This window comes from Pecten maximus, chromosome 18 (genome assembly GCF_902652985.1).
Source record: "Pecten maximus chromosome 18, xPecMax1.1, whole genome shotgun sequence".
Classification (NCBI taxonomy): Eukaryota; Metazoa; Mollusca; class Bivalvia; order Pectinida; family Pectinidae; genus Pecten; species Pecten maximus.
In genome coordinates, this window is record NC_047032.1 from 30,183,814 (window position 1) to 30,209,943 (window position 26,130).

At 38.6% G+C, this 26,130-nt stretch overlaps 1 protein-coding gene across 3 annotated transcripts in view; it reads right to left on the reverse strand.

The window, feature by feature from the left end:
* The window catches only part of LOC117316509 (STE20-like serine/threonine-protein kinase), a 71,953-nt gene that overhangs the window by 30,423 nt on the left and 15,400 nt on the right, over positions 1–26,130 (reverse strand). For 2 of the 3 annotated variants that reach the window (XM_033871126.1, XM_033871127.1), the window contains 2 exons: positions 22,788–22,872; positions 21,917–21,983 (listed from right to left, as the gene is read on the reverse strand). In XM_033871126.1, coding sequence (XP_033727017.1) covers positions 21,917–21,983; positions 22,788–22,872 — 152 coding nt within the window. The remainder of the gene's footprint in view (positions 1–21,916; positions 21,984–22,787; positions 22,873–26,130) is intronic. The other variant, XM_033871128.1, reaches the window with a different exon arrangement.

Consider the following 26,130-nt stretch of genomic DNA (forward strand, 5'->3'; position numbering starts at 1 on the left):
ATCTACAGTGTAGGACATCCTCACAAACCATATATCTACACAGTGTAGGACATCCTCACAAACCATATATCTACAGTGTAGGATATCCTCACAAACCATATATCTACAGTGTAGGACATCCTCACAAACCATATATCTACACAGTGTAGGACATCCTCACAAACCATATATCTACACAGTGAAGGGCATCCTCACAAACCATATATCTACATAGTGTAGGACATTCTCACAAACCATATATCTACACAGTGTAGGACATCCTCACAAACCATATATCTACACAGTGTAGGACATCCTCACAAACCATATATCTACAGTGTAGGACATCCTCACAAACCATATATCTACAGTGAAGGATATCCTCACAAACCATATATCTACACAGTGTAGGACATCCTCACAAACCATATATCTACACAGTGTAGGACATCCTCACAAACCATATATCTACAGTGTAGGATATCCTCATAAACCATATATCTACAGTGTAGGATATCCTCACAAACCATATATCTACAGTGTAGGACATCCTCACAAACCATATATCTACAGTGTAGGACATCCTCTACACAGTGTAGGACATCCTCACACACCATATATCTACACAGTGTAGGACATCCTCACAAACCATATATCTACACAGTGTAGGACATCCTCACAAACCATATATCTACAGTGTAGGACATCCTCACAAACCATATATCTACAGTGTAGGACATCATCACAAACCATATATCTACACAGTGTAGGACATCCTCACAAACCATATATCTACAGTGTAGGACATCCTCACAAACCATATATCTACATAGTGTAGGACATCCTCACAAACCATATATCTACAGTGTAGGACATCCTCACAAACCATATATCTACATAGTGTAGGACATCCTCACAAACCATATATCTACAGTGTAGGACATCCTCACAAACCATATATCTACATAGTGTAGGACATCCTCACAAACCATATATCTACAGTGTAGGACATCCTCACAAACCATATATCTACATAGTGTAGGACATCCTCACAAACCATATATCTACAGTGAAGGATATCCTCACAAACCATATATCTACACAGTGTAGGACATCCTCACAAACCATATATCTACATAGTGTAGGACATCCTCACAAACCATATATCTACAGTGTAGGACATCCTCACAAACCATTTATCTACACAGTGTAGGACATCCTCACAAACCATATATCTACACAGTGTAGGACATCCTCACAAACCATATATCTACAGCATAGGACATCCTCACAAACCATATATCTACATAGTGTAGGATATCCTCACAAACCATATATCTACACAGTATAGGACATCCTAACAAACCATATATCTACATAGTGTAGGACATCCTCACAAACCATATATCTACAGTGTAGGACATCCTCACAAACCATATATCTACATAGTGTAGGACATCCTCACAAACCATATATCTACAGTGAAGGATATCCTCACAAACCATATATCTACACAGTGTAGGACATCCTCACAAACCATATATCTACATAGTGTAGGACATCCTCACAAACCATATATCTACAGTGTAGGACATCCTCACAAACCATTTATCTACACAGTGTAGGACATCCTCACAAACCATATATCTACACAGTGTAGGACATCCTCACAAACCATATATCTACAGCATAGGACATCCTCACAAACCATATATCTACATAGTGTAGGATATCCTCACAAACCATATATCTACACAGTATAGGACATCCTAACAAACCATATATCTACACAGTGTAGGACATCCTCACAAACCATATATCTACAGAGTGTAGGATATCCTCACAAACCATATATCTACAGTGTAGGACATCCTCACAAACCATATATCTACATAGTGTAGGACATCCTCACAAACCATATATCTACACGTGTAGGACATCCTCACAAACCATATATCTACAGTGTAGAACATCCTCACAAACCATATATCTACACAGTGTAGGACATCCTCACAAACCATATATCTACACAGTGTAGGACATCCTCACAAACCATATATCTACAGAGTAGGACATCCTCACAAACCATATATCTATAGTGTAGGACAGTATGAGAGGAGTAAGCTGTGCTCTGTGTATTAAAACCGACACTCCATGTCAGGATAGAAACAGATTATCTTGGTTCACCAAAAATAGCTCGGGAGAAGTTAAATGCCTTCACACCTAATGATACTTATCCTGTACACTTAAGTCTGTATCATATGTTTTACACACTTCAGGTCCTTGTCAGTAACCCTGACCCTCCCCTAGTAAGAACCCAAGACACACACTCAGAATCTCAGGTTTTAAAGCTACATCCAGAATAGGTAAGAATGAAAATACACTCCAAAATTTTTCATCAAACTGGCAACTAAACAACAGTTACATACAAGTGGCCAAAATATTGAGCCTTAAACAATTTGTATGAAACCCTGACAAAACATTCTATAGAACTCAGAGTCTGAAACAACTCTATCAAACAGAACCAAAATATTGAACTTGGAGTCTGAGATACAACTCTATCAAACAGAACCGAAATATTGAACTCAGAGTCTGAAACAACTCTATCAAATATAACTGAAATATCCTTGAACTTGGAGTCTGAGATAACTGTATGAGACATGCCCAAAATACCATAGAACTCAAGTCTGAGACAACTTTATAAAACAAAACCAAATATCATAGAAATTTCAGCTCAACCTTCAGATAAGTCCTCGTCATGGCAGCACCATGTATATGAATGTCAGTGTCCATCGTCACTTAACCTATACAGAACCACCATCAGCAGAAAGTTATCTCACCTGAACATCAGACATCACTAGAGCCACAGGACTTACTGCTGATGTTACTGTTGCCATGGCAACAACACATTTTTTGTAGGAAAATACTTATGCTTATCTATACGTTATTTTCAAATATTTATAAATCTGCTGATTGCATTTAGTGACAACATTTCAGTAAATTCCATTCAGCAATGTTCCATAGAGGGCACAGCTGGATGTTATCGAGTATACATAAGTACAGAGATGTTTTCATGTATAAGACCATCGTAGTAGTGTGATGTAAACACAGATAGAGACAGCTAACAGGGTGAGGTAACACCAGCCAACTAATCCCTCATCATGGCACCAGTCCCACATCCACAGTACCAAGCACCGTTAGCATAATGAGCAGCGTGGACAAGATTAGTTTTTACTGCTATGAAATACATCATCAATTTCTATATTATTTTGTTATCTTCAAAATACAATAACCTCAAATTATAGGGACCACTTAGTATAACACAAGACGTAATTATCTTACTATAACAACCATATCAAGAGTTATCTCCACTTACTATAACCACCATATCAAGAGTTATCTCCACTTACTATAACCACCAAATCAAGAGTTACCTCCACTTACTATAACCACCATATCAAGAGTTATCTCCACTTACTATAACCACCAAATCAAGAGTTACCTCCACTTACTATAACCACCAAATCAAGAGTTATCTCCACTTACTATAACCACCAAATCAAGAGTTACCTCCACTTACTATAACCACCAAATCAAGAGTTATCTCCACTTACTATAACCACCAAACTAAGAGTTATCTCCACTTACTATAACCACAAAATCAAGAGTTATCTCCACTTACTATAACCACCATATCAATAGTTACCTCCACTTACTATAACCACCAAATCAAGAGTTACCTCCACTTACTATAACCACCAAATCAAGAGTTACCTCCACTTACTATAACCACCAAATCAAGAGTTATCTCCACTTACTATAACCACCATATCAAGAGTTATCTCCACTTACTATAACCACCAAACTAAGAGTTATCTCCACTTACTATAACCACCATATCAAGAGTTACCTCCACTTACTATAACCACCAAATCAAGAGTAATCTCCACTTACTAAAACCACCAAATTAAGAGTATCTTTAATTCACTTCAGGCTCAGAAACCAAACACGTCTCTTGACTTAGGTAAAGCCAACTTTTTTTTCAAAAGTTTTATTATATAATTTTAAAGTACCAATATCGTATTTTGGTATTTTACTGATTGCTTCTAAAATGACGACACGTTGCTTCCATTTGTTATTCTCTATACCTAAAAGAAACCCCCAGAGTCTCTTACCATTCAGTTGTAGGTCATGAATCAGGTCAATGTTTTGTTGTACAGCTACATTACACAATGACAATCATTGTGAGCGACTCGGAACAGCAATAATGGGAGGGAGTCGTATGGCACATTAGTAGTGATGAACATTCTCAGCTCACAGAGACACATGTAGTAACTGTGACTATCCTCTATACACGGGAACAACTATTAATGCTTTGGAACACTTTACGTTAATTAGATAACTAAGAAATACTTCCCCATTCAAAGCCACAAGGACCATCTTCTATGCCCTGTCTGTCTTTAACAGATCCATTTTCAATACATTAAAAAACACACATGTACTTTTAAAGCTATTTTGGCATACGACAAAATTTCAATCATGATAATCATACATTACTTGAAACAAACACATGTAGATTTCTCTTTTATTTCCATGAATGTAATCACTCACTCCTGGGAAATTTAATACCCAGAAACATTTCTTGACAATACAAGTTACTCAGGTAATTAAATCCTATGATATTCAAGACACTAAGACAGAGAAAGAATTCCACAGGAGGGTCATATCCCTAGAGCTCATACCCCCCAGCTAATAGTATTGGGGGGGGGGGGGGGGGGGGGGGGGGGCTGTAAGTAATTCAGGTACAATGTACACTATATCCCAGACCCTATAAACAACCCCCATCTCTACCCCTCAGTCACTAGTTAATGGGGGCCATTACTAGTCCAGGTACAATATACACTATATCCCAGACCCTGTAAACTACCCCCATCTCTACCCCTCAGTCACTAGTTAATGGGGGCCATTACTAGTCCAGGTACAATATACACTATATCCCAGACCCTGTAAACTAACCCCATCTCTACCCCTCAGTCACTAGTTAATGGGGGCCATTACTAGTCCAGGTACAATATACACTATATCCCAGACCCTATAAACTACCCCCATCTCTACCCCTCAGTCACTAGTTAATGGGAGCCATTACTAGTCCAGGTACAATATACACTATACCCCAGACCCTGTAAACTACCCCCATCTCTACCCCTCAGTCACTAGTTAATGGGGTCATTACTAGTCCAGGTACAATATACACTATATCCCAGACCCTGTAAACTACCCCCATCTCTACCCCTCAGTCACTAGTTAATGGGGCCATTACTAGTCCAGGTACAATATACACTATATCCCAGACCCTATACACTACCCCCATCTCTACCCCTCAGTCACTAGTTAATGGGGGCCATTACTAGTCCAGGTACATTATACACTATATCCCAGACCCTATAAACTACCCCATCTCTACCCCTCAGTCACTAGTTAATGGGGGCCATTACTAGTCCAGGTACAATATACACTATACCCCAGACCCTGTAAACTACCCCCATCTCTACCCCTCAGTCACTAGTTAATGGGGGCCATTACTAGTCCAGGTACAATATACACTATATCCCAGACCCTGTAAACTACCCCCATCTCTACCCCTCAGTCACTAGTTAATGGGGGCCATTACCAGGTACAATATACACTATATCCCAGACCCTGTAAACTACCCCCATCTCTACCCCTCAGTCACTAGTTAATGGGGGCCATTACTAGTCCAGGTACAATATACACTATATTCCAGATCCTATAAACTACCCCCCATCTCTACCCCTCAGTCACTAGTTAATGGGGGCCATTACTAGTCCAGGTACAATATACACTATATCCCTAGACCAGATACACTTCACCCTTCACAGCAGTATGGGAGCCATAACTAGCCCTGGTACTGTGTATATTCCTCATAATTAATGTGTTTGTGCATCACCCAGAATCATCTGTACACCATATACCTGGTAGTGATACACAAAACCATCTGCTGTTTATACAAACCTGACCTCTTACATTCCCAATCACTGCCGAACATCCACGATCCATACCACACAAACCTACTAAACATCGAACAATAGAATAGAATGTACATCTATACAACACTAACCCCTACTGAACATATTAACAACACTAACCCCTACTGAACATCTTAACAACACTAACCCCTACTGAACATCTTAACAACACTAACCCCTACTGAATATCTACACAACACTAACCCCTACTGAACATCTATACAACACTAACCCTACTGAACATCTATACAACACTAACCCCTACTGAACATCTATACAACACTAACCCCTACTGAACATCTATACAACACTAACCCCTACTGAACTTCTATACAACACTAACCCCTACTGAACATCTTAACAACACTAACCCCTACTGAACATCTATACAACACTAACCCCTACTGAACATCTATACAACACTTACCACCACTAAACATCTATACAACACTAACCCCTACTGAACATCTATACAACACTAACCCCTACTGAACAGCTACACAACACTAACCCCCACTAAACATCTATACAACACTAACCCCCACTAAACATCTATACAACACTAACCCTACTGAACATCTATACAACACTAACCACCACTGAACATCTATACAACACTAGCCCCTCTGAACATCTATACAACACTAACCCTACTAAACATCCATACAACACTAACCCCTATTGAACATCTATACAACACTAACCCCTACTGAACAGCTACACAACACTAACCCCCACTAAACATCTATACAACACTAACCCCTACTGAACAGCTACACAACACTAACCCCCACTAAACATCTATACAACACTAACCCCTACTGAACATCTATACAACACTAGCCCTACTGAACATCTATACAACACTTACCCTACTGAACATCTATACAACACTAACCCCCACTAAACATCTATACAACACTAACCCCTACTGAACATCTATACAACACTAACCACTACTGAACATCTATACAACACTAACCCCTACTGAAAATCTATACAACACTAATCCCTACTGAACATCTATACAACACTAACCACTACTGAACATCTATACAACACTAACCCCTACTGAACATCTATACAACACTAACCACTACTGAACATCTATACAACACTAACCCCCAGTAAACATCTATACAACACTAACCCCCACTAAACATCTATACAACACTAACCCCTACTGAACATCTATACAACACTAGCCCCTACTGAACATCTATACAACACTAACCCTACTAAACATCCATACAACACTAACCCTACTGAACATCTATACAACACTTAACCCCCACTGAACATCTGTACAACAATAACCCCCACTGAACATCTATACAACAATAACCCCCACTGAACATCTATACAACACTAACCTCTACTGAACACCTATACAACACTAACCCTTACTGAACAGCTACACAACACTAACCCCCACTAAACATCTATACAACACTAACCCCCACTAAACATCTATACAACACTAACCCCTACTGAACATCTATACAACACTAACCCTACTAAACATCTATACAACACTAACCCTACTAAACATCTATACAACACTAACCCCCACTGAACATCTATACAACACTAACCCTACTAAACATCTATACAACACTAACCCTACTGAACATCTATACAACACTAACCCCTACTGAACATCTATACAACACTAACCCTACTGAACATCTAAACAACACTAATTCCCACTGAACATCTATACAACACTAACCCCTACTGAACATCTATACAACACTAACCCCTACTGAACATCTATACAACACTAACCCCTACTGAACATCTGTACAACACTAACCCCTACTGAACATCTATACAAAACTAATCCCCACTGAACATCTATACAACACTAACCCTACTGAACATCTATACAACACTAACCCTACTGAACATCTATACAACACTAATCCCCACTGAACATCTATACAACACTAACCCCTACTGAACACCTATACAACACTAACCCCTACTGAACATCTATACAACACTAACCACTACTGAACATCTATACAACACTAACCCCTACTGAACATCTATACAACACTAACCCCTACTGAACATCTATACAACACTAACCCTACTGAACATCTATACAACACTTATTGCCCCATTGAACATCTATACAACACTAACCCCTACTGAACATGAAACATGGAATTTTGAAGCCATAATCAACACAAAGATTACTCCTACTGAAATGAGAACCCTACACACTGCGTCTACTACCATATACAGATCTGTTGAGTTTAGAATCATTATTTACTTGGTATATAACTCATCTCATAGCTTGGTCGAATTCATGATCAACAGCTGTGTTTATAAAACTCATAGCATTAAACACAACTAGATCTAACTGGGAACAGAACAGTTAAGAATCCATGATCTACACAACTCCCACAAGTCAACCATCCTTCCAGGGAACAGTATTGGATTAGTACTTACTGTAAACCTTTGACCTCACAACATTCAACCATATGCCATAGATGTTATCACATGCAGCAGTGACCTTTAACCTTTCCTGTACCAGTTTACACCACAGTGAAACTCTTTACACAAGTTATTTTTATCCTAAAGCCAGTGGAGGAGTGTCCAAATTTTTACAGTGAAGTATATATGGAGCCTATTACTTCTACTAGTTCATAATAATTGATAGGGCATTAAATGTTTCTTGATTTATGTTATGCATAACAAGGAAAATTTGATATAACCACTGCGAAAAATCCGCCCACTTTTTGTTTGACATTTAAAGAAACAGTGTTTATAGTTTTGTAGAATCTTTTATGTCTAATAATTTGTCATGTTTCTTCAGTCAATGCCTGTAAGATTCATAGCTTTGATTTTTTTCAGAACAAAAACAGAATTCTGGATATAGATGTAGGATATAATGATCAGCTGCTGTAACTGCCTGTACCATAAATCAGGGATGCAGGTTTTATGAGGGATGCTGACGTCAAGAAGGCTGCCATGTGAATTTGTGACCTAGGGCCAGCAGTATAATAAAGTGTACATCTACACGGACGGAAAACACCAAAAACATAAACATGCAGACATACATATAAATAGCCCAAACTTTCCTGCCTGTACAATTACACCATATTCTAGCAATGTAGTAAACATGCCTCTTTGTAACAATATTTCAAATATCTTAATAGTGTTTTGTAAATGCTTATCGTTATTCACTGAATGCCAATAAAAACACTGGCAGTACAATCCAAGTCTTCAGGAGAGTCTAGTCTGACATCATCTCACAGTACAACACAAGTCTTCAGGAGGAGAGTCTAGTCTGACATCATCTCACAGTACAACACAAGTCTTCAGGAGGAGAGTCTAGTCTGACATCATCTAGAGTACAACACAAGTCTTCAGGAGGAGAGTCTAGTCTGACATCATCTCACAGTACAACACAAGTCTTCAGGAGGAGAGTCTAGTCTGACATCATCTCACAGTACAACACAAGTCTTCAGGAGGAGAGTCTAGTCTGACATCATCTCACAGTACAACACAAGTCTTCAGGAGGAGAGTCTAGACTGACATCATCTCACAGTACAACACAAGTCTTCAGGAGGAGAGTCTAGTCTGACATCATCTCACAGTACAACACAAGTCTTCAGGAAGAGAGTCTAGTCTGACATCTCACAGACAACACAAGTCTACAGGAGGAGAGTCTAGTCTGACATTTCACAGTACAACACAAGTCTTCAGGAGGAGGGTCTAGTCTGACATCTCACAGTACAACACAAGTCTTCAGGAGGAGAGTCTAGACTGACATCATCTCACAGTACAACACAAGTCTTCAGGGGGAGAGTCTAGTCCGACACCATCTCACAGTACAACACAAGTCTTCAGGAGGAGGGTCTAGTCTGACAACATCTCACAGTACAACACAAGTCTTCAGGAGGAGAGTCTAGACTGACATCTCACAGTACAACACAAGTCTTCAGGAGGAGAGTCTAGACTGACATCTCACAGTACAACACAAGTCTTCAGGAGGAGAGTCTAGTCTGACATCTCACAGTACAACACAAGTCTTCAGGAGGAGGGTCTAGTCTGACCATCATCTCACAGTACAACACAAGTCTTCAGGAGGAGAGTCTAGTCTGACATCTCACAATACAACACAAGTCTTCAGGAGGAGGGTCTAGTCTGACATCTCACAGTACAACACAAGTCTTCAGGGGGAGGGTCTAGTCTAACATCTCACAGTACAACACAAGTCTTCAGGAGGAGGGTCTAGTCTGACATCTCACAGTACAACACAAGTCTTCAGGAGGAGAGTCTAGTCTGACAACATCTCACAGTACAACACAAGTCTTCAGGAGGAGAGTCTAGTCTGACAACATCTCACAGTACAACACAAGTCTTCAGGAGGAGAGTCTAGACTGACATCATCTCACAGTACAACACAAGTCTACAGTAGGAGTCTAGTCTGACATTTCACAGTACAACACAAGTCTTCAGGAGGAGAGTCTAGTCTGACATCATCTAGAGTACAACACAAGTCTTCAGGAGGAGAGTCTAGTCTGACATCATCTAGAGTACAACACAAGTCTTCAGGAGGAGAGTCTTGACTGACATCATCTCACAGTACAACACAAATCTTCAGGAGGAGAGTCTAGTCTGACATCATCTCACAGTACAACACAAGTCTTCAGGAGGGAGAGTCTAGTCTGACATCTCACAGTACAACACAAGTCTTAAGGAGGAGAGTCTAGTCTGACATCATCTCACAGTACAACACAAGTCTTCAGGAGGAGAGTCTGGACATTATATTTTATCTGGCAGTACTGTGGTGTACATATATATGCTCCTGTACATACCGTTCCTATACAAGATATTCTGACACAGACAAGTGTAGGTTGATGTAACAAACACATGGAATTTTCTGGAGTGACTGGCTGACACACAAGATGAAACGTCTGAGTCCTCCATCCAAAAAGTACAATATGAAGTCTTCACTGAGATGTGAAAAATCTACACCAGTAACAAAATATTAACTTTAACTCAGACACAATTCAGGACAAAAATTTATTATTGGTAACTTTTGGATTCCTGGGGAGAGATCATTGTTCTGATGTAGGGAGGTATCATTGGTAACATTTTTATTCCTGGGGAGAGATCATTGTTCTGATGTAGGGAGGTATCATTAGTAACCTTTTTTATTCCTGGGGAGAGATCATTGTTCTGATGTAGGGAGGTATCATTGGTAACATTTGGATTCCTGGGGAGAGATCATTGTTCTGATGTAGGTAGGTATCATTGGTAACTTTTTTATTCCTGGGGAGAGATCATTGTTCTGATGTAGGTAGGTATCATTGGTAACATTTGGATTCCTGGGGAGAGATCATTGTTCTGATGTAGGGAGGTATCATTTGTAACTTTTTTATTCCTGGGGAGAGATCATTGTTCTGATGTAGGGAGGTATCATTGGTAGCTTTTTGATTCCTGGGGAGAGATCATTGTTCTGATGTAGGGAGGTATCATTGGTAACTTTTTTATTCCTGGGGAGAGATCATTGTTCTGATGTAGGGAGGTATCATTGGTAACTTTTTGATTCCTGAGGAGAGATCATTGTTCTGATGTAGGGAGGTATCATTGGTAACATTTTTATTCCTGGGGAGAGATCATTGTTCTGATGTAGTTAGGTATCATTGGTAACTTTTTTATTCCTGGGGAGAGATCATTGTTCTGACGTAGGGAGGTATCATTGGTAGCTTTTTGATTCCTGGGGAGAGATCATTGTTCTGATGTAGGGAGGTATCATTGGTAACTTTTTGATTCCTGGGGAGAGATCACTGTTCTGATGTAGGGAGGTATCATTAGTAACCTTTTGGATTCCTGGGGAGAGATCATTGTTCTGATGTAGGGAGGTATCATTGGAAACTTTTTTATTCCTGGGGAGAGATCACTGTTCTGATGTAGTTAGGTATCATTGATAACTTTTTTATTCCTGGAGAGTGATCATTGTTCTGATGTAGGTAGGTATCATTAGTAACTTTTGGATGCCTGGGGAGAGATCATTGTTCTGATGTAGTTAGGTATCATTGATAACTTTTGGATTCCTGGGGAGAGATCATTGTTCTGATGTAGGGAGGTATCATTGGTAACTTTTGGATTCCTGGGGAGAGATCATTGTTCTGATGTAGTTAGGTATTATTGGTAACTTTTGGATTCCTGGGGAAAGATCATTGTTCTGATGTAGGTAGGTATCATTGATAACTTTTGGATTCCTGGGGAGAGATCATTGTTCTGATGTAGTTAGGTATCATTGGTAACTTTTTTATTCCTGGGGAGAGATCATTGTTCTGATGTAGGTAGGTATCATTGGTAACTTTTTTATTCCTGGGGAGAGATCATTGTTCTGATGTAGGTAGGTATCATTGGTAGCTTTTTGATTCCTGGGGAGAGATCATTGTTCTGATGTAGGTAAGTATCATTGGAAACTTTTTTATTCCTGGGGAGAGATCATTGTTCTGATGTAGGGAGGTATCATTGGTAGCTTTTTGATTCCTGGGGAGAGATCATTGTTCTGATGTAGGGAGGTATCATTGGTAACTTTTGGATTCCTGGGGAGAGATCATTGTTCTGATGTAGGTAGGTATCATTAGTAGCTTTTGGATTCCTGGGGAGAGATCATTGTTCTGATGTAGGGAGGTATCATTGGTAACTTTTGGATTCCTGGGGAGAGATCATTGTTCTGATGTAGGGAGGTATCATTAGTAACATTTGGATTCCTGGGGAGAGATCATTGTTCTGTCAGGTTTTAGATCAGTTGATTATCTCCCAATGGAATTCCTACAGAGGGCAATGACACCAGTGTCGGCTCTCAGAGGTACCAGTGTCAGAGTTACCAGTGTGGGCTCTCAGAGGTGTTAACATCACTAACTTCTCCCCAAACCATGACAGGATAGGGCCAACGTACCCTCACATTATATATCTCCCCAAACCATGACAGGAAAGGGTCAACGTACCCTCCCATTATATATCTCCCCAAACCATGACAGGAAGGGTCAACGTACCCTCCCATTATATATCTCCCCAAACCATGACAGGATAGGGTCAACGTACCCTCACATTATATATCTCCCCAAACCATGACAGGAAGGGTCAACGTACCCTCCCATTATATATCTCCCCAAACCATGACAGGATAGGGTCAACGTACCCTCCCATTATATATCTCCCCAAACCATGACAGGATAGGGTCAACGTACCCTCACATTATATCTCTCCCCAAACCATGACAGGATAGGGTCAACGTACCCTCACATTATATATCTCCCCAAACAATGACAGGAAGGGTCAACGTACCCTCACATTATATATCTCCCCAAACAATGACAGGATAGGGTCAACGTACCCTCACATTATATATCTCCCCAAACCATGACAGGATAGGGTCAACGTACCCTCCCATTATATATCTCCCAAACCATGACAGGATAGGGTCAACGTACCCTCCCATTATATATCTCCCCAAACCATGACAGGATATATAGGGTCAACGTACCCTCCCATTATATATCTCCCCAAACCATGACAGGATAGGGTCAACGTACCCTCCCATTATATATCTCCCCAAACCATGACAGGATAGGGTCAACGTACCCTCCCATTATATATCTCCCCAAACCATGACAGGATAGGGTCAACGTACCCTCCCATTATATATCTCCCCAAACCATGACAGGATAGGGTCAACGTACCCTCCCATTATATATCTCCCCAAACCATGACAGGAAAGGGTCAACGTACCCTCACATTATATATCTCCCCAAACCATGACAGGATAGGGTCAACGTACCCTCCCATTATATATCTCCCCAAACCATGACAGGAAAGGGTCAACGTACCCTCCCATTATATATCTCCCCAAACCATGACAGGATAGGGTCAACGTACCCTCACATTATATATCTCCCCAAACCATGACAGGATAGGGTCAACGTAACCTCCCATTATATATCTCCCCAAACCATGACAGGATAGGGTCAACGTACCCTCCCCATATATCTCTGACATTAATGCAGATTCTTCTATCATTGTTCTACACATATGTAATACGGCATAATTTGATAAAACCAGTGTAACATTAATCAAATTGGTCATATGTAGTTTGAGGTATATGTAAATTCTACCCTACTCACAACACCCTAACACCAGTGGACTTCATCTATCTAGTACGTACGGTCTTACTTACAAGATAAGATTCCCATTTTTATTTTACATATGTTTTGCTTCAGACAGTGTTATACACATACAAAGTTTATGTATGACATTCCAGTCAATGTATGAGTAATTGGACCAGCCAAGCTACTCAAACTCTGCCGAATCCACTCTGGTGTTATAGAGGTAGGGTGATTAAAGTAGAGGGTTTTACACTGACGAGGCCAGCCTACCAATAAAGAATACTATTGACACTGACGAGGCCGGCCTACCAATAAAGAATACTATTGACACAGATTTTTACAAAGTTTATACTGAAATGTCAAGGTCCCAATAGTGTAGCTCAGCATTATAAAGTGAAGTATTTTGTCTAAATCTGATCCTGAACCATGTAATCCGTTCTATAAACACCGGGGTATCCCTGTCGAAAACTATATGGTGTGTAAACTGAATCCGTACAATCTGAAAACATCCATTCTCAATCGTCAGATTTATTCTGATGGGATAAAACCTCAGCTTAATACCTTTAGTTGTTTGTTTTTTACTTTGTGTATCCTCAAAATTAACTTCCCAGGGGATGAGGTGAACACAAGGAAACAGTATGGATCTTCAGACAGTTTAAACGGAGGTTCCATCAAAAAGTAATCATTAACATTTCAATAATAAATTGGTGGCAGAAATCAAATAGTCTAGGTTTATGCTTTCAAATATATTGGAGATGACAACCCCATATTCCTGATGATGTTAAGATACTATAGGTCCAGATATTGTGGGAACAGGCCATTTGAATCAGTATACTTAGACCACTGTTCTGTGTATTTGTTGAAATCTGGTGACAAAAAACTTTTACCTCTGAGTGCTGTTACACAACAATGCCAGAAAATAAACTTACAGCTATGTATAAATCCATTGTCTTTATCAACATTTGGTGAATGCCGACATTATATCTCAAAATATCTCGCATACCTATTAGGGAGAGTGAATTGGTTACACCAATATGCTACACAGAGTGGTAGAAGCTATTGGTATCACAGAAGATAAAATGTTTCTATCATGTGATCAGCTATGGGTATTTTTATCACATCAGTCTGCTGGGGTTTCTTCACTACTGCCTGGTAAGGAGAGCTCTAGTATCAGAGTAATGGCTAAACTAGGGGAGCTCTAGTATCAGGAGTAATGGCTAAACTAGGAGAGCTCTAATATCAGGAGTAATGGCTAAACTAGGAGAGCTCTAATATCAGGAGTAATGGCTGAACTAGGAGAGCTCTAGAACCAGGAGTAATGGCTAAACTAGGAGAGCTCTAGTATCAATAGTAATGGCTAAACTAGGAGAGCTCTAGTATCAATAGTAATGGCTAAACTAGGAGAGCTCTAATATCAGGAGTAATGGCTGAACTAGGAGAGCTCTAGAATCAGGAGTAATGGCTAAACTAGGAGAGCTCTAGTATCAATAGTAATGGCTGAACTAGGAGAGTTCATGTATCAATAGTAATGGCTGAACTAGGAGAGCTCTAGTATCAATAGTAATGGCTGAACTAGGAGAGCTCTAGTATCAGGATTAATGGCTAAACTAGGAGAGCTCTAGTATCAGGAGTAATGGCTAAACTAGGAGAGCTCTAGTATCAGGAGTAATGACTAAACTAGGAGAGCTATTGTATCAGGAGTAATGACTAAACTAGGAGAGCTCTAGTATCAGGGGTAATGGCTGAACTAGGAGAGCTCTAGTATCAATAGTAATGGCTAAACTAGGATAGCTCTAGTATTAGAGTAATGGCTAAACTTGGAGAGCTCTAGTATCAATAGTAATGGCTAAACTAGGGGAGCTCTAGTATCAGGAGTAATGGCTAAACTAGGAGAGCTCTAGTATCAGGAGTAATGGCTAAACTAGGAGAGCTCTAGTATCAATAGTAATGGCTAAACTAGGAGAGCTCTTGTATCAGTAGTAATGGCTAAACTAGGAGAGCTATTGTATCAGTAGTAATGGCTAAACTAGGGGAGCTCTAGTATCAGGAGTAATGACTAAACTTGGAGAGCTCTAGTATCAATAGTAATGGCTAAACTAGGAGAGCTCTAGTATTAGAGTAATGGCTAAACTTGGAGAGCTCTAGTATCAATAGTAATGACTAAACTTGGAGAGCTCTAGTATCAATAGTAATGGCTAAACTAGGAGAGCTCTAGTATTAGAGTAATGGCTAAACTTGGAGAGCTCTAGTATCAATAGTAATGGCTAAACTAGGAGAGCTCTAGTATCAATAGTAATGGCTAAACTTGGAGAGCTCTAGTATCAATAGTAATGACTAAACTTGGAGAGCTCTAGTATCAATAGTAATGGCTAAACTAGGAGAGCTCTAATATCAGGAGTAATGTCTAAACTATGAGAGCTCTAGTATCAGGAGTAATGGCTAAACTAGGAGAGCTATTGTATCAATAGTAATGGCTAAACTAGGAGAGCTATTGTATCAGGAGTAATGACTAAACTAGGAGAGCTCTAGTATCAATAGTAATGGCTAAACTTGGAGAGCTCTAATATCAGGAGTAATGACTAAACTAGGAGAGCTCTAGTATCAGGAGTAATGGCTAAACTAGGAGAGCTAGCTCTAGTATCAATAGTAATGGCTAAACTAGGAGAGCTCTAGTATCAGGAGTAATGGCTAAACTAGGAGAGCTCTAGTATCAATAGTAATGGCTAAACTAGGAGAGCTATTGTATCAGGAGTAATGACTAAACTAGGAGAGCTCTAGTATCAGGAGTAATGTCTAAACTATGAGAGCTCTAGTATCAGGAGTAATGGCTAAACTAGGAGAGCTCTAGTATCAATAGTAATGGCTAAACTAGGAGAGCTATTGTATCAGGAGTAATGACTAAACTAGGAGAGCTCTAGTATCAATAGTAATGGCTGAACTAAGAGAGCTCTAGTATCAGGAGTAATGGCTAAACTAGGAGAGCTCTTGTATCAATAGTAATGACTAAACTTGGAGAGCTCTAATATCAGGAGTAATGTCTAAACTATGAGAGCTCTAGTATCAGGAGTAATGGCTAAACTAGGAGAGCTAGCTCTAGTATCAATAGTAATGGCTAAACTAGAAGAGCTCTAGTATCAGGAGTAATGGCTAAACTAGGAGAGCTCTAGTATCAATAGTAATGGCTAAACTAGGAGAGCTATTGTATCAGGAGTAATGACTAAACTAGGAGAGCTCTAGTATCAGGAGTAATGGCAAAACTTGGAGAGCTCTAGTATCAGGAGTAATGTCTAAACTATGAGAGCTCTAGTATCAGGAGTAATGGCTAAACTAGGAGAGCTCTAGTATCAATAGTAATGGCTAAACTAGGAGAGCTATTGTATCAGGAGTAATGACTAAACTAGGAGAGCTCTAGTATCAATAGTAATGGCTGAACTAAGAGAGCTCTAGTATCAGGAGTAATGGCTAAACTAGCAGAGCTCTAGTATCAGGAGTAATGACTAAACTAGGAGAGCTCTAGAATCAGGAGTAATGGCTAAACTAGGAGAGCTCTAATATCAGGAGTAATGACTAAACTAGGAGAGCTCTAGTATCAGGAGTAATGGCTAAACTAGGGGAGCTCTAGTATCAGGAGTAATGGCTAAACTAGGAGAGATCTAGTATCAGGAGTAATGGCTGAACTAGGAGAGCTCTAGTATCAGGAGTAATGACTAAACTAGCAGAGCTCTAGTATCAGGAGTAATGACTAAACTAGGGGAGCTCTAGTATTAGAGTAATGGCTAAACTAGGAGAGCTCTAATATCAGGAGTAATGGCTGAACTAGGAGAGCTCTAGTATCAGGAGTAATGGCTGAACTAGGAGAGCTCTAGTATCAGGAGTAATGGCTAAACTAGGAGAGCTCTAGTATCAATAGTAATGGCTGAACTAGGAGAGTTCTTGTATCAGTAGTAATGGCTGAACTAGGAGAGCTCTTGTATCAGGAGTAATGGCTGAACTAGGAGAGCTCTAGTATCAATAGCAATGGCTAAACTAGGAGAGCTCTAGTATCAGGAGTAATGGCTAAACTAGGAGAGCTCTTGTATCAATAGTAATGACTGAACTAGGAGAGCTCTAGTATCAATAGCAATGGCTAAACTAGGAGAGCTCTAGTATCAGTAGTAATGGCTGAACTAGGAGAGCTCTAGTATCAATAGCAATGGCTAAACTAGGAGAGCTCTAGTATCAGTAGTAATGGCTGAACTAGGAGAGCTCTTGTATCAGGAGTAATGGCTAAACTAGGAGCACTAATATCAGGAGTAATGGCTGAACTAGAAGAGCTCTAGTATCAGAGTAATGGCTGAACTAGGAGAGCTCTGGTATCAGGAGTAATGACTAAACTAGGAGAGCTCTAGTATCAGGAGTAATGACTAAACTAGGAGAGCTCTAGTATCAGGAGTAATGGCTAAACTAGGAGAGCTCTAGTATCAGGAGTAATGACTAAACTAGGAGAGCTCTAGTATCAGGAGTAATGACTAAACTAGGGGAGCTCTAGTATCAGGGGTAATGGCTGAACTAGGAGAGCTCTTGTATCAGGAGTAATGGCTGAACTAGGAGAGCTCTTGTATCAGGAGTAATGGCTAAACTAGGAGAGCTCTAGAATCAATAGTAATGGCTAAACTAGGAGAGCTCTAGAATCAATAGTAATGGCTAAAGTAGGAGAGCTCTAATATCAGGAGTAATGGCTAAACTAGGAGAGCTCTAGTATCAGAGTAATGGCTGAACTAGGGGACCTCTAGTATCAGGAGTAATGGCTAAAGTAGGAGAGCTCTAGTATCAGAGTAATGGCTGAACTAGGGGACCTCTAGTATCAGAGTAATGGCTGAACTAGGAGAGTTCTTGTATCATCTACTATCTGTTTACTTAGTGACTTCACATTATATAATTAGACACATCAAGATTACAAACACTGCAACAAGTTAGTCATAGGTATAGCCATATAAACCCCACAAATAAGTCTAACCCTTCAGATTTATGAGAAAGTCAGGAGTTATTTGTTGGCCCCCATCTGCTACAAAAATGCCCATTTTACAAAGGTCAGACACTCTCAAAGTCAAAAATCATGTGAAACTTCAAACCCATCTTCTAGTCCAAAAAGAAAGCCATATACCCTCTAATCCTACGTTGATTTCAATAACATATATGCTGGAACAGGTCCAGTCCAGGATTCCCATCCTTCCATGTTACAGCATGTGATCTGTAATCTAGATCTGGACTGTCTGAGAAATATCAGTGAGTCACTAGCCACACTTCACCCCCTCCCTACATCTAAATTGGCCACAGTCGCATTCCTGAGATATAACCTGTTCTCTACAAGTACTAACACAGAAATTATCTCTACCAGTACTTACACAGAAATTACCTCTACCAGTAATTACACAGAAATTATCTCTACCAGTACTTACACAGAAATTATCTCTACCAGTAATTACACAGAAATTATCTCTACGAGTACTAACACAGAAATTATATCTACCAGTACTAACACAGAAATTATCTCTACCAGTACTTACACAGAAATTATCTCTACGAGTACTTACACAGAAATTATCTCTACCAGTACTAACACAGAAATTATCTCTACCAGTACTAACACAGAAATTATCTCTACTAGTACTTACACAGAAATTATCTCTACCAGTACTTACACAGAAATTATCTCTACCAGTACTTACACAGAAATTATCTCTACCAGTACTTACACACAAATTATCTCTACCGGTACTTACACAGAAATTATCTCTACCAGTACTTACACAGAAATTATCTCTACCAGTACTAACACAGAAATTATCTCTACCAGTACTTACACAGAAATTATCTCTACCAGTACTTACACAGAAATTATCTCTACCAGTACTTACACAGAAATTATCTCTACCAGTACTTACACACAAATTATCTCTACCGGTACTTACACAGAAATTATCTCTACCAGTACTTACACAGAAATTATCTCTACCAGTACTTACACAGAAATTATCTCTACCAGTTCTTACACAGAAATTATCTCTACCAGTACTAACACAGAAATTATCTCTACCAGTACTTACACAGAAATTATCTCTACCAGTACTTACACAGAAATTATCTCGACCAGTACTTACACAGAAATTATCTCTATCAGTACTTACACAGAAATTATCTCTACACAGAAATTATCTCTACCAGTACTTACACAGAAATTATCTCTACCAGTACTTACACAGAAATTATCTCGACCAGTACTTACACAGAAATTGTCTCTTCCAGTACTAACACAGAAATTATCTCTACCAGTACTAACACAGAAATTGTCTCTACCAGTACTAACACAGAAATTGTCTCTACCAGTACTAACACAGAAATTGTCTCTACCAGTACTTACACAGAAATTATCTCTACCAGTACTTACACAGAAATTATCTCTACCGGTACTTACACAGAAATTATCTCTACCAGTACTTACACAGAAATTATCTCTACCAGTACTTACACAGAAATTATCTCTACCGGTACTTACACAGAAATTATCTCTACCAGTACTTACACAGAAATTATCTCTACCAGTACTAACACAGAAATTGTCTCTACCAGTACTTACACAGAAATTGTCTCTACCAGTACTAACACAGAAATTATCTCTACCAGTACTTACACAGAAATTGTCTCTCACCAGTACTTACACAGAAGTTATCTTTACTTTCAAACCTTATGGATTATTTTGATCAAAACTTTACTCATCAGTAAGTTTTCTCTATCTTTAATTTTTGTTTCAGTTATAAAAAAGCATTAACATGAGATATTGAAAATATTTTTGTCAATTAAATAACAAATGAACATTTCCAGTGCAGTCAATAACTCTATTCCAATAATATCAAAGATAATGTGCAGTCCTCTATGAACCACCAGATTCTGTGAATATTTTATCCAGTGACATGCACGATTTAGCTAAAATTAGGAACTAGCTGGAATTTGGGTTTTCATGCAAAATAAAACACTATAAATATCAACAAAAGACCGGTAGCAGCTATCATATAGTCATTCCATCTTAACATGTTGGCACAATCTCAATTCCTCAACTCCGCACCATAAACAATGTAACTGATGTTCAAATTTGTTAGGAATCTCTTGGGATCTGTAGAAGTCTTATTCCGACGTAACCGCCCACGTCAATAGCTCACATAACCCTTGCTCCATCAACACAACAAACGTGGCAACACTTTCGGTAATTTATACCAGGTTTCTCCATTTGATTCAATGGCCTGCAGCACAGCTATTTAAAAATGTTAGGAGGAGATCAACCAATATTCTCCCACCAATAAGATAAATTTGGTTATAATGTTCAATATTCAGGCGCCTTCTGCCAGGATCAACAATATCTTACTCCAAGACAGTCCCAAAATAACTCCTATCAGAATTGTAAATATCCTTTTACCAGTATTTGTCTGTCCAATGTTGATATTTCTCCCCTTAACTCCGACAGCCAGACTTCTGAAGCTATGCACACCGTAATCAATCTTATTAATATGTTCACTGTATCTTTAAAAGCTAAACTATCTATAGGCAATGTTCCACAAAACTTTGTAATTGTTTTCCTGCAAAACAATCAATTGGTTGAAACTCCATACAATGCAATCACATAATCTTTTTTTCAGATTCTCTGTGAAAAAATGTTTTTACAGTATAACAGTTTTCCAGTGTTTAACAGTGAGGACAATAACCTTGACCTACCTTTGCATGTCCTTGACCTCCACAACTTTCCCAAAGGTACCTTCTCCTAGGGTGGAAACAATTTCATCTGAAAACCAAACAATCACAACAGTAAACTCACATGCATGTGATAAGGAATTCACATGGAAAAACAGTAAAATGGAAAAGAAAAGAATTTCCTTTTACCAAAATGGGTAAATAGTCCCTGGGAACATGCCAAGGTAGTAAATGCTATGAGCAATGCTTCAGTTACTTTGAGAAACATTCTCGAAAAATTTCCCATGAAATTGCTTCCTGCTCACGGAGATTTGGCTACAGTTCTGATCAAAAGAATTAGGGGCATGAAATCATTTACAAACGCAAACGTTTTCCCCCAGATCATGTGTTACCATTTTGCTAAATATTCTGTGAACAAAACATTTCATAATGAATGATTAATATCTATATAGGATATAGAAATATATACGTGTTATATTTGGCAGCAATAGTATCCAGATTGTCACCATTGAATTAAGGGCAATAACTCATTTTATGCAACAATCTCCAAATTGCAAGCAATGCATGAAATATTCAACAATATTCTATGATCAATATAAGAATAGGTTCATATAAAATACATATCTAGGAAGCACATTAACATCAATAAACCCAAAACCCGTTTTCTAAGTGGTACTTGATTAATGAAATAGGGGGTGATTCTCTGAAACATCTCCCCAAGGGAAACATGATCGAACATCAGTGTTACCCCTTCGATTGTTATTCAACATCATAGGGACCAAATTAGGTCGAAATATTTGGGACATTGAAGGCCAATCGAAGGAATAATACACAAATAGGGGGCACTTATGATGCAAGATATATTCTAGGCTAAACGTTACGAAAAGAGGTGTACATCGTGCTTGTAGGACATCGCCCGGCTGATAGATCAGATGGCCTTCTTCATCGTCCACAACTCTCGGACCAGCCTCACTTTCATCCTGTTCCATCATCCCCAAACCCAACAGGTGGCAGCACCCCAGCAATCACCCAACAGCGAAACATCGTCATCGGCGTGGTAAGGGAGGCAGGAAGGCAGCACGGATGATACCCCAAACATCGTTCATTCATATTCAGATTAAATGTTAGACAGCCCATAGTGTAGTCGGATCATTTTCATTGTCGGTTGACCGGCAAGTCAGGTGGAAGGGCGCACATGAGATAGATAAGGGAGGCGAATGTGTCACAAAAAAATACATCAGGACATATGGTCATCATTAAACAGTGTGTGCAACATATTTTACATTCAACGAGACAGCAACACTGCTACAGGTCAAGCCTATATCCTGGTGACCTTCAAAGGACCTTGGATTACTATACAAATCCAATCTTAAATTTGTTTTTGAAGACTATTTTTCATTCAATTATCTCCATAATTTTCGCAAATAACACTCTTTTAAGGCTTTAAAACAATCAGAAATGTACAGTTGATGAAAAAAAACACTACATCATCATTTTTAACAGCAATTTAAGTAAAGAACAAATTAAAAGAATTATTGTAAAAGTTTATTTACCAACTGGAAATAAATGATACGAATGTCAGTTGATATAATAATTTTCATTTCCATTATTTCAGCAAATAAAATCTGAAATTCTGTAAAAACCTAATATTTCATCATTACCAAGATTCAACAAAAATCTATTGATTCCTATATATGTCATAATTAAAATAAAGTTTACTTCAAAGAAATTAAATGTGAAAAACGATATCAAATCATTACAAGTTTCAGGATGCCATGGGATAGTATGATCTTTGTACATCGGGCAAGGAGTCTTTTTAAGAGTGATGTATCCCCTGGCAACAGCAAGGTCACATGAAGGTCACAAGGATAGACAGACCTGATAGTGGTGCTGCTATAACAATGTCAGTTGATACATACATAAACAAGAGGCTTTCACCAGTATTCAATTATCTAAAATTACCCTATACATCATCTGCCGGCAGTCTATATAGAATTACAGTCAATGGTATTTATAGGAAAATTCTTATAAATTATCACACAAAAGACATTAGTACTATAGGTAAGCAATTTTCTATTTCAAAAAGATTTTATACAGTATTTAAATATTGATTATTTAGATATTTGATTTAGATTTGTTTTTGTGTTAATTTCATATTTGAGGCATACTATATATATATTTATTTGTTTTAATTTTCTGGTAAATTTTACAAACCATATCATGACAATATCACCTTTTAATGAACAAAAATAAACAAACCTTGAAAATTAAATTGTCTTAATCAGTAGATGATTATCAGAGCAATTAGGCATCAAAACAACTTTCGTTTTGGTCTATATCTTTTAAAATATAATCCCACAACTAATTTCACTTAATCTCACAACACCCTGATGACCTTGACCTTGTATTGATCATGCCTGACAATGAAGTGACCTTCACATTGTGCCTATTTATAACCTATAGCTAGGAGTGTGTACCTAGAGTGTTTGTCTAGTCAGCTAGTACATACTAACTAGTTCCATCTGCTGAAGGAGACCGTAGTACCCTGTACATGTCAACATTGACATAGATTCTCATTGGCCTGTGATGAAGTAAACGGCAAAATTGGCAACTAATGAAACAGCCAAAGGTAATTAGCCTCAACTTCAGAAGACACATGTTAGCGACTCAAAGTAACACATGAGAAATATTCAACCTTGTCAAGCAGCTCAAAGTCGGTCAACTCAAGGTAATTAAGACTGAAAAATATTCAAACTTGTCAATGAAAAATATTCAAACTTGTCAAGCAGCTCAAAGTCAGTCAACTCAAGGTAATTAAGACTGAAAAATATTCAAACTTGTCAATGAAAAATATTCAAACTTGTCAAGCAGCTCAAAGTCGGTCAACTCAAGGTAATTAAGACTGAAAAATATTCAAACTTGTCAATGAAAAATATTCAAACTTGTCAAGAAGCTGAAAGTCGGTCAACTCAGGGTAAGTACAACTGAAAAATATTCAAACTTGTCAAGCAGCTGAAAGTCAGTGCACTCAAAGCAATTTGGACTGAAAAATATTCAACCTTGTCAAGCAGCTGAAAGTCTATTAATTAAACTCACAGCTAAAAATAGCCAACCTTGTTAAACAGATGAAAGTCTACCAACTCAAGTAAACACCTAAAAATATCCAACTTTGCACAACATTTGAAAATTAGTCAACCATATAAAACATTCCAAAAAGTAGTTGTATCTTGGTCTTTGTTGAGTTTTACATGTCAATATAGAGCTGAGGTATAAAGTTCATAACGCTGAAAGTCGTGTAGATGCCATCCTAGTCTGTGTAGATATTTTGGTAGTGGATAGAGGCGAGATCGATAGCATGTTATATGTTTTTTACTTCCTACCTCCATCCCCAGACATGGAGAAACCACCATGTACATCACATGTAAATTGTCTAAATTGAAAGTTTAAGTGAAAACAAATGTATTTGAATTAATCCTTCCACCCCTCCAAATGAACTTCTCAAAGTATAAATCCATACATGGATCATTTCACTGAACAAGTAAATGGGGGATATCAGGGTTAATGGCGCAAAACTTAATTTAAAACCTCATAACTTGGAAACGATGTTGCAGGAACGATATATATTAATTTGTGTTTTATTAAGAAATGGGAAGTTTTGTTTGTAGTTACCATGTCTATTTAGTATGTTGTCTTGGCAACAATTTCCAGTCCTAACAAAATCCCTGTAAAATTCTACAGAAATAGATGATGTGATATTAATCAAAAGTCGTAAACTACCCAGTGCAACATTCCCACAAACTCTTTTATGATATAATCTACATTTTGACAATCCAATTCCTTACGTCAGATCTGATCCACCTGTAATAATCAGTTTATCTGCCTGGTATTCTCATATTGTTTGTAACAATTATTTTGACATTTCAATTTTATGACAAACTAGGTTTTCCTGTGAACTGCTTGTAATAGTTATATGACTATCCTACAACAGACTGTTACCTATGTGTTTTCTTAGCCTTCAGCTCAAGCCCTAGGTGTCACCCGTGTACCTGGTCCTAGGTGTCACCTGTCACCGGTGTACCTGGTCCTAGGTGTCATCCGTGTACTTGGTCCTAGGTGTCACCTGTGTACCTGGTCCTAGGTGTCACCTATGTACCTGGTTCTAGGTGTCACCTGTGTACCTGGTCCTAGGTGTCACCTGTGTACTTGGTCCTAGGTGTCACCTATGTACCTGGCCCTAG